At 38.8% G+C, this 11,599-nt stretch overlaps 1 protein-coding gene across 1 annotated transcript; it reads left to right on the top strand.

Moving 5' to 3' along the window:
• Positions 1-8,150: 8,150 nt before the first annotated feature.
• LOC137981573 (uncharacterized) lies at positions 8,151-11,382 on the top strand. The gene is made up of 3 exons (XM_068828666.1): positions 8,151-8,177; positions 8,677-9,724; positions 10,676-11,382. Exons 1-3 carry the CDS (start codon positions 8,151-8,153, stop codon positions 11,380-11,382), a joined length of 1,782 nt encoding a protein of 593 aa, XP_068684767.1.
• The last annotated feature ends 217 nt before the right edge of the window (positions 11,383-11,599 follow it).

Genomic DNA, 11,599 nt, shown 5'->3' with positions numbered 1-11,599 from the left:
TCCCTGAGGGACTGTGTTAACAAACTATTTGTCCCGTTTCTGCGAACTAATTTCATGAAAAACAGCTTTAGTTATAGCGGAGCAGTCCTCCGGAACAGCCTTCCCTGTAACATGAGAGAAGCTAAATCTCTAAGTCAATATAAACGATTAGTTAATCTTCATTTTTAATGTTAGGGTATACACGGTATTGATGAAAAACAGGTTTTAGTTAGATTAGTTGTAGTTAGTTTTTGTATTTTGTTTAGGATCGTTAGGTTATTTCTAATTTTTATACTCTTGATGATTTTACCGTGTTTAAATAAAGATTTTACATTACATTACATTACATATGAAATGGTTGAATGCCCTGTTGAAAAAGACGCGAGAGATAATTCTTATAAACGTAAATAAGGCTATGATCGCTGATGCCAATATGAGAGACTCCGGAACAGGCAACCCTGTCAACATAATTTGTATAAATTAAATCAATTAATGTTGACCAGGAGTCAGTTATACGAGTAGGTTTAGTTATAACGCAAAAACATACTGCTCATTCAATAAGCTGTGCGCTATCATTCTCAAGGGCAAACAATTTTCTACCAAGTGCTTTCCCTTGCACAGCTCTTTCTGTGGCAGATGATCAAGTGTTACTGTGCAATAAGAAACGAATGCCCTGAACATCCAAGGTAGAAGTGCATTCCTTACGCTTGATAGCCGTCAAGACGTAGATCCAAACTCATGTGACGTTAATATTACTTGCCACCAAAGTAATTGTGAACACGGGGGACTCACACGGCCTCCGTCGAACAACATCGTCCAAATCTTCTTTAATACAAGATACAACTCCACCGAATCGACAACTCGTCTAAGTCCCGCAAACGAGATGCACTTCTCCATTCGACAATGGGTCGTATCACATGGGCACGATTCATACGAATCGAATGAATCGACAACTCGGGCAACCGTCTCTCATGTTGGACATATTCTAAGTCCCCCTAATGAAATGAATTTCTCCATTCAACAACGGGTCGTGTCACATGGGCACCAATCGTTCAAATCGAACGAATCAACAACTCCGAGAAGGGTTTCTTGACCTACAGCGTGTTAGAAATATTCTAAGTCCCCCTAATGAGATGCATATCTCCATTCGACAACGGGTCATATCACATGGGCACGATTCGTACGAATCGAACGAACCGACCGAATCGACAATTCGGAGAAGGGTTTCTTGGCCTCAGCGTGTCACAAATATTCTAAGTCCCCCTAATGAGATGCATTTCTCCATTCGACAACGGGTCGTATCACATGGGCATGATTCGTATGAATCGACAGCAACTGCACAGCTTTTTTACAACTCGTATCTATTCAGGTGTATTGGACAACCCTCGGCATCAAAGTTCAAGTAAGTGAGTATACGCGCAGCACGATTTTGAAGTTTTGTAAGTTTACTGGCTAGGGTTTTGCCGTAGCATCCCCAGACAGAATCACAGTAATCAAAGTGAGGCTGTACTAAAGACATGAAGATTGATCGGAGAGTCTCACGTAGAACGAAAGACCTCACTCTCTTCAAGGCTCCAATACCAGACGCGATTTTCTTACATAAAATCTCAACATGAACATTCCAGGATAAAGTCCGATCAATATGAACACCTAGAGATTTTGTAGAAGTAACTTGAGTTATAGGTGCACTGGCAATCATAAGTGATGGAGGGTTGTGAAACGTGCTTAGCCTTTGCCTCGATCCGATCAACATAAACTCAGTTTTAGATGCGTTAAGAGTAAGCTTGTTAGCAGTTAGCCATTTTTCAACTCTAGCAAGATCCTCATTTAAAACAGTGTTAATATTTTGGATGTTATTACTAGCAAAGGTTGTGTGTGTCACCAGCATATATATTCGAGGTTCAGAGTTTAATAGACAGTAAGTCGTTAATACATATTATAAAAAAGAAGTGGACCCAGAGTTGAACCTTGAGGTATACCACAAGTAAGGAAATGGCCCCCAGAGAGAGAACCATTTATAAAACACCGTTGATCTAAACCAATTGTATGAAGTGCCATGGACACCATATTTCATAAGCTTAGACAAAAGAATGTTGTGATCGACAGTGTCAAAGGCTTTCTTTAAATCCAAGAAAACGACTGCATTTACATTACCCTGGTCAATGTTGTAAGCCCAGCTATCGGTAGATTCAAGTAATGCAGTGACAGTGGAATGAAGAGGTCGAAATCCGGATTGGTGTCTTGAGATGACTTGTGTAAAGTAAGGTAATTATAGAGTTGATCATAAATGATTCTCTCAAAGACTTAAGCTACAACTGGAATTACTGAAATTGGGTGGTAACTATTTAGATCTGAACGATTACCCTGTTTCAACAAGGGGATGACTTTCGAACGTTTCCACTCATCAGGGAAAATTCCAGAAACAATAGAGGTAGTACAGAGTGATTCGGCTATTAAATCAGCACATTCACGCAAGAGTTTTGCAGATATTTTGTCCAAACCAGTAGATTTTGATTTACATAATGTGGATAAAAGAAGAAGAACCTTGGAGACGCTGGTCGGTTTTAGTTTGAATATGCAGTAACCAGTCTCAGTATTTTTTTCGCGCGCTTCTGCAGCTCAACACGGCTACACGGCCATACTATGTGAACAAGAACTCTTGGCAGTGGACGCGTTTCTTGTTCATGTAGAAAACGGTTGGGAGCATATTTTTTGATGCATTTTTTGTCGGTTTCAATCCAGGTTAGACATAACATAGCTGTGATCAGGACACACTGGTGGCTACGTAGTTAGTCCATTGCTTGCTAGTAAACGCAGAAGAAGGAGACATTATAGTACAAAACACAAACCGTTGACAGATGACAACAGCTATCAGGAAATAAAAAAAAATGCTATCATTAGAAATTAGAAAAATTATGACAAAATTTAACGTTAATTAAATTCTCAATCTATGTGTTGAACTAAATGATAAGGAGATCATAAATTCTCCAAAGTGGCATTTAATCCAACATCATTTGGATGATTTAAGATCATCGACATTGGGTGGCAAACTTGACAATCTCTGCAGACTCACTGTCAATCATTAAAGCGATATGAGTTGAACGTTTTTGAGGTTACTGTAAGTGCATGTTTCCTTTGGAAATTAATACCTGAAGCTTTACAGGTAGTATTATTATATGAAGCCTGTATCATTTACACTCAAGCTCTTGAAGCCACAGCCAGTGGAAAGAATAAAAAAGAACTCTGAACAAAACTCTGGTCTTTGGAATTAAAATCGTTGATTGTCACACATGCTGTGATGTATAACACTTTCTCCCTGCCTTCCCTCTATTTAAAGTTGTTCCTGCAAGTTTTTGGCATGATCCTGTGTTGCTACCAACTTTGGCAAGAAAGACGGGGAAAGGGGAATCACACCATATAAGCCCAAATAAGATAGTGGGAGGAGGACAGGGTGGCAAAAGCCTGGGAGAATAGGGTGGGAGGGAATCACAACGGACTAAAGATTTCACTACGTGGTGACATTTCGTTGCAAGTTCGTCATATCGCACTTCCACATTATGACTTTTTGATCCCAACAAACTCCAGACTGATTGCTGAAAACCTGGGGTGGATCTTTGGGGGGAGGGTGTTCCGGAGATTCGATCGAACGCTTTACATTAAAACTACTAACGTCAAAAACATATAAATACAAGTACATCTTAATTAAGAAATCTAATTTGCTGCTGTTCAATGGAGCTAAATCGTTTTCTGATGAAGAAACAAATGATTGCCTGTGATCCGGGCATTAACTTATTGTTGCAAATTGTTTGCACTACGCCAGTCACTTCAGCCGACAATGAGCCACGGCAAACAGTACTTTGAAGCTTGTCAAAGGATATCTCCACAATGACAACCGAATGATTGTTGGACTTGGCTCTGATGAACATTCACTATGAAAAGCTCGTCAACTACAATGCTGTGGTTCAGCGTTTTGACACCCCCAAAGAATGCTGAATTTGTATCCCATCTTTGATGAAACACAAAATTTTATAAAAATTTAACTGCAGTACACATTTATCATAGTTTTACAAATGAAACTTCAGTAAAATGCCAAGTGATCTTTTGCGCAAAAAAATTGATATTTTTACGCGTGAAAAGATCACTGTTGCTATGGTTAAATATGATAATCGCGCCTTTTGATGTCTTTCATTTCATTGGTGTTTATATAATAAATAGAATCTTACATGGCCGCTCGGAGATACGAAATTTCTATTCGAGTGTTGAGAAATTTCTTATCTCCGTGCGGCCATGTAATATCCTCTATATCTTCTTTGTGCAGCTCTGTTATACTTCAATGCAAAAATAATGGAATTGTAACTTTAAAAAGTGGGAAATTAAAACGTGCTGAGTTTACCTCAGAATGCTGGAAATTGCGTTTTATGAGGATTAAAAATTCCAAAATTTCAGGGGTCCCCAACAGGGACACTGCCTTTGTTGGCTCCTTTAATCAGACCCCATTGGTAAAAACTTAGATCCGCCCTAGGAAACGTGTATTTATCAGAACACCAGACAACTCAGAATTGCAAGGTGGAACAATTAAGACCGGTTATCTGTGAAAGGCCCATTTTCACCCTTGGCGCAATGCACGCCTAGCATGAATTTGTGTATCAAGAAATTAGAAAAATTGGAAAATCTCAGAAAGCCTTTCAGAATCTTCTTCATCAGAAGCAATCGATAAATCTTAGGTCTTTATTTGAATGCGTTCTCTACCATCATTTCATAATTTTATCATAGTATGTTGTGTCTATATGTGCTTAAAATATTTCTGTTTGAACTCAAATATAGTATTGAACATGACGAATTGCCGAGGCAAAGTTTGCTCGCCGCTCCACAAAGACAGCAGCCTTTGCAACTCCTTTGAGCACAAGCATCTTTACAATAGCATTTTACTTCTGCATCCCAGGTATCCTAAGAAATCGAAACTGACAAAATAAAAGGAAGTTTAAATAAAGTAAGCCATGCATTTTAGCACCGAAATAATGTCCCTTAGCTCGTTTGCTTCAGAATTGTTCTATTCCTTTTGCTGAATAGCCGAACCGTAAAAATTCCGCTTTGGTGATTCTCCTAAGTCTAAATCAGTCGACTTCATAAAGATAAAAGGTAATTTTAGCAGTTTCACTTGTTAAAATCACCCAGTAAACCACACGGCGATCAGTCATAGTTTATTGGTGAGGCCTGAATAGATAATTTCTTCCCTCCGATTCCTTTTAAGGGCCATTCCATTTTAGAGCAGCTAAAATGTCAAAATTTCAAACGTATCTTTTTACACCCAATCATGCATATTTGGAAAGGGGATACCCCAAAGTGGCCAGGAAATAATTTGTCAAAAGTTTGTTTTATGGTAAACGGCAAAGAGAGGCTGTTGATTTTTGACCAATGAGAAGCATGCTTAAGTAGCTACCATGCTGTAATATTTAACAATTATACCCGTAGCCCTTGCAGGCTACTGGTCAATAGCCCATGAGGCAAAGCCGAAATGGCTATTGACCCATGGCCCTTGAGGGTGAAGGGTCTAATTGTTTTAGTATCGACTAGTTGGGTGATACTAAAACAATTAGAAAAGGCAATAATAAAGTTAGCAAATGCAAGTTGAAGAGATATTTCTTTGGGAATAAAACCAAAGAAAGTGTCACGCTTTTTGCTACTCGAGAACTATTACTAATAGTCCTCTAGTAGTGCAGCCAATCAAAATGCAGGATTTGCATCAGTCCACTAGTTGAGTGATACTAATTCAAATTATTATACCAGGACACCTTAATTTCAAAAATCTCATCAAGTTAAAAAAATTGACTCAATGCAAGACAAAGTTCAGTTTTCAGAAAAGTTTCGGGCCATCTTGAATGTTCTTGCTGAATTAGATTGAAAAATATTTCTGTTACAGATATTACGTAATATCTGTTACAAAAACAGACTTTTTTTTTTTCTCCGCAATTAAAATCCAGATCTTTTCATGAGCTTGAAACCTTTTTTAGTTTGAAGGGGCCCAAACTATGGTATTGAGAATATGCAATCATATTGTGAATCACTGGAGAGAGGGCAACATGTTACAGACATTATGTTATGGACATTACATTATGAATAATAACTTGCCTGAAATTAGACAAAGTAGAGTAGCTTTGCATTCAGGATGAAGTTGCAGTTGTGTGATGGGACACAATGAAATGGAGGCAACTCATTTCCAACATTATTTCTCACAAAGGGGGATTTGAGGAACAAGAAATCTGTATAATTGTAACATCATTATTAGACTGTAAATAGTTAAATAATTTTTTTAATTCTTTTAGCGAAAAAGTTAAATATAAGGAACTTGCCTGCAGGTACAATCTCATAGAAAAGAAAATATAGAGGATAGAGAATAGAATAGGGTTTCCTCTAAAAACTTGCAAGAACAACATGTTAGAGTAATAGTAACAAAGCTAGGTCAGTTGTGTTAACACTGTGTACTCTACATGTATCTAATTAGATTTAAATTTCCCATCAATCACCACTTTGAACTTAAAAATCCCCCCACCCCACCTTGGGAAATGCGTTATGCAATTTGACTGCTCGTAATTACTGTTTGTTTTCCTTAAAAAACACGTGGCTGTTTCCTTAGATGCTTAAACAATTTGGTGATTTCAGCAAGGCTTGGAATAAGGAAAGGTGCAGTGCCACGCAGCTCTGTTAGGCCATAGAACACTCCTCTCGAAGACAGTATCCAAATCATTTCTCATAGGCCAGTCAAATGTTTGGACTCACAGCTCTTCCAAAGTCGAACTTCTTCTCATACTCGACAGCATAAAACCTTTCATGCACCTTGTCCTCTGGTCAACTGGGAAGAATAGCTTGCATATTCAGCTCTATGATCATGCCTTTTCTGAATTGAGGAATGCTGCCACAGGCGGCAGTGACCATACTCTGGCTCTTAGAGAAAAGGCACCTTGCACAGTCAGAGAGGTTGGCCTGTTGTGGAACATCTTGTTTCTGTTTGGGACGAAACTCCACTCGCTCAGATGAACACTCTCATCCAGCTCAATCAAGAATGAGCCCATCTTAAGACGTGCATCACGTATAGCACGTTTTGCAGAATCCCCTGCTTTGCTGTCAAGAGTTACCACTTGCTTCTTCCTTGGCATCAATGCCAAGGCAAACCAGTGTTCACTGTCAATTGAATTGCATGGGACATAGACAATATTTCGGTGCCACAATGAATCTCCTTCCTCCCAAATTTCTCTTGCTGGCACAGTGGCAACGGCTCTTTTAAACCTCTCCCAGGTAATGGTCTTGATTTTGAGATCATCCTTGAAGTTTGTATTTCTCATAATTTCAAGGTATTGATCAACGACAAAGTTAGAAAGCCAGTCATCTCTTTCGACTGAGCTTGCACCCAACAGGGCCTTGAGGTCAGTGTCACTTATAATGCTCTGACCATGAAAAGGAAAGAATACCTTGTGCAATAGCATTTGCCCTGTATTGCAATTGGTAGGGCAAAGAGAAGGGCTTTGAAACATCAAAAAGAAGTTGGACATCGTGTGGCAGACAATGCTGTACTTTTATTATTGCTGCACTTGAGGTATGGATCCCTTGACCTCTCTTTACATTGTTTACATCTGCACTCTCTTGATCACTGGTACTGTCATCTCCACTCATCTTCCTCTTCATCAGTGTCATCGTCATCGTCTTCATCACCACTGTTGATGTTACTCTCATCCCCCTCATCAAGTTCACTCAGACCACTGGTTGTTGCATTATCACTCTCCTCTGAGTCAGAATCAATTCTCTTGTGTGGATCTCCAAGCTCAACATAATCTGGTTGAGATGAACAGATGCGGAATGTGGCCTGTCCACAATCTTGTGGTTCAATGCAGTGATATTTTGATATGCCTGGGATGGCTGCTGCTACTTGTTTTGATTGTGTCGTATTTGCTTGCACCCAGGACTATGTGTATAATCTGAGATGTGGCCTCGTCATTGTTTATGTTAACACCCTTGAGATCACTGAATTTGCTCAACAACGTCAGATAGTTGGGATTGTCAGGTGTTAGCAGTTAAGGCTTGTATACCTTTGTCAGGTTAACTTTTATGTCAAATGTTCTGTTCACTGCACCAAGGGTCCCTAAATTTCAACATTGGTGAGACTCGAACCAAGGATCATGTCTATTCTTTTGGTCATGGTTTTGGTAGGTCATTTTTTGAGGAGGTCGATGAGTTTATGCTCACATTAAGCTCCCGTTGTGGTTGCTATGTTTGCTGCAATCGTTTGGCCGCTGGAGACAGTATCCACAAAAGTTACAAGTTTTAGGGTTTATTGTCACTCACAAAGGCTTACAAGGTTCTCTCTCTCTCTCCCTCTCTCTCTCTACATTCTCTTACATTTTGATCGAATTTGTTTATTTAGTCACTGTTTTGATATACAATGGTTTGTAAAGATTGCTTATCGTGAAGGAAGATAACAAAACCAGATGATCAGGTACCGAAACTGAATTGAAAATTTTTATTGAGACGTTCATCAGCATTAACGACGGTTGGAAGGACGGCAAGTGGGAAGACGATCCAAAGCACAACATGCTCTTACAAAACATCTAAAATCGTTCTGAAATGGTATAGTACGACCAAAACAATTTTAGTGCAACGCAAAGAACATACCGAACTAAAATTGCTGCTTGTAATCTGGCAAAGGATGGTAGCGACCCAATTCCTGGAGACATTCGGAAAGAAAGTGCCGAACAAGATGGCGATGCAAACTCCGAAGAGCAGAATGGAGAAGAAAACCTCATGATACACAGTAATGAAGAAGACAATAACAGTGTTATCAGTGAAAATGTCCAGCTTAGCAACTCTTTTCAACCAGAGAATGAATTAACGTGCAAGTGCAAATGCAAATGCAAATGTTCAGAAACAACAAGAAGAATTGACATTTTGGATAAACAACTCGAAGAACTGAAAGGTCTCCTACAAACTTCATCGTTCATCTCTGATGCAAATTCAGCTGCAGCTCTTCTCAGTGAAAATGAGCGCTTAAAATCCGAAATTTTGCAGCTGCGAAACGAAAATGCGAGCTTACTGACTGTCACCAAGCTAATTAATAAGCCAGACTGTCACTCACCGAGGGAACAGTTTTATTCTGATGGCCAAGATGAACTCACCAACACAAACAGCACAACTGGGACAATAAAAGACCAGACGACGACCAGCAACAACAAATCGCGAAGTTCTAAGAACAAAGCGAATACCAAAAAAACGAAGAAGACACTACAACCGAATTGTAGAACTCCAGCGCAAATCGAGGCCAACGAACTACCAAGAAACAAAAATGTTGTTGTTTTGGTTGATTCTATTGTCAAAGGCATACACGGATGGAGGCTTTCTAGGACAAGAAATGCACCTTTGGTGACAGTAAAATCTTTTCCTGCGGCAACAACACAGGACATGGATAGCTACTGTTTACCAACGATAAGAGCACAGCCCGATGAACTTATCTTGCACATTGGAACAAATGATTTGCAAATGAACACGTCCTGCCAAGTTATTGACAATATTGTCAACCTCGTGGATAATATTTCTCAAAAAAATCATCTTGACAAGCCGAATGTTGATAGTAAAGTGGTCGAAATCAATAACGGTTTGCGTAAATTTGTGGCCAACAGAGGTTGGAAGTTTATTTTGCACAACAACATCAATCGGAAGAATCATTTTAACTCCAGTGGCCTACACCTTTCACATGAAGGTAATTCCCTGTTTGCTTCTAATTTAATTAAGCATTTTAATTCTAGTAATACTTATTGAGGTGAAGCGAGAACTCTATTCCTTCTGACGTGTGCAAATGTCTAGTACTGCAAACTAGGGGTTTTAAAATTGCATCTTTGAATATTGCTAGTCTCCCTGCTCACATTGATGCGTTCAGACTTTTAATGGCTGATAAAATCTGGATGTTTTAGCGATTAATGAAACAAGACTAAGTGATTCAATCGATAACTCTTGCATTCACATCCAATGGAAAGGAATGGTTATAAAACGTAATCATCTCAAAAAGAAGGCAGTGCGTTCGGGGGACTTAAACGACTAGAGTGAGTATAGACACGTTAGAAATAACAGAAACAATAAATTACGGGACACTAAAGCTGCCTATTATCATAAAGAAATCAAAAATAATTCCGGTAATGTGCGAGAGATATGATCTTATGTCGTGAAAAATTAAAAGTAATACAATTTATCATTCTCTGAGCCCTGTGAAATTGCTGACGAGCTGAACAAACATTTTACTGAGGTAGGATCGGCACTCCCCTCTGCTTTACCACAGAATAACTGCGATTTTAAACAATATTTGTTAAAACCAAAGACAAACTTTCGATTACAAAAGATTTCCGTAAAATCCGTTCTTGAAACCCTAAACTCCCTTGTAACAAAGAAAGCTGTTGGGCTCGACTATACTTCCTCAAAACGTTTGAAAGTTGTAGCACCTGTCCTCGCTGAATCTCTCTGCATAATTTTCAACAAATCTGTCGAAACTGGTACTTATCCATCTGAGTGGAAAAGTGTTAAAGTTTTCCCTCTACATACGAAGGATGACAAGTGTGCCTGCTGTTCGAAAAGTTTTTGAAAGAATTATATATGACCAACTGTATAAACAAAATCTTAACAAAACATCAGTCTGGTTTTCGTTCTCTCCATTCCACAGTAACAGCACTGTTGGATGCAACGAATGAGTGGTATTTCAACATTGATCATGGTAACACAAACGTGGTGGTTTTTCTGGATTTGGCCAAAGCCTTTGATATGGTATCGCATGAGATTCTCTTAAATAAACTTAAATTGTACGGGATTCGTAGACTGACTCTGAATTGGTTTAAATCCTATCTTTCTGACAGAGACCAAGTTTGTGTGGTCCATGGATACACATCTGAGCCTCGAATAATCAGTTGTGGTGTTCCACAAGGATCCATCCTTGAACCACTTTTATTTCTTATTTATATTAATGATCTTCCTGAGTGCTTAAAATATGCGACAGCTCGTATGTTTGCAGACGACACTATCATCACAAATTCTCATAAATCTATGGCACGCCTTCACTGGGAAATTAATCATGATCTGAATAATTTACAAAATTGGCTACTAGCTAATCAGCTTAGTTTAAATGTTATTAAAATGGAGTACATGACTTTTGCCTCTGATTATAACCTATCTAATCTTGGAATCTTTGTGATAGATCCCTTGAAAATCGGCCAGCAACCTATAACCAGAGTTCAGTCCACTAAGTCCCTTGGAGTTGTATTTGAACAATGTCTCCTATGGGAGGAGCATGTTGACAGCCTTTGCAAACGTGTCTCATCAGGACTAGCTGCATTAAACAGACTCGTCAGTATGTTCCCCAAGACACACTTCTAACAATATATAACGTGGTTGATTACTGTGACGTAGTATGGGGTAATTTAAATGAAACTGATCCCACTGTCTCTGCTTTTAAAAATCAAATAAATAGCCTCTCTGTCATTTACGTTTTGTCTATATATATATATATATATATATAGTCTATCAGTGTATAGTGTATTTTAACCATAGAATAACTACTGTAAAGCAGTAGTTGTTTCTCTTACTGATGTAA

This window comes from Montipora foliosa, chromosome 13 (assembly GCF_036669935.1).
Source record: "Montipora foliosa isolate CH-2021 chromosome 13, ASM3666993v2, whole genome shotgun sequence".
Lineage (NCBI taxonomy): Eukaryota > Metazoa > Cnidaria > Anthozoa > Scleractinia > Acroporidae > Montipora > Montipora foliosa.
The sequence above is the reverse complement of the archived record's forward strand: the minus strand, read 5'-3'. Positions and strand labels throughout refer to the sequence as shown.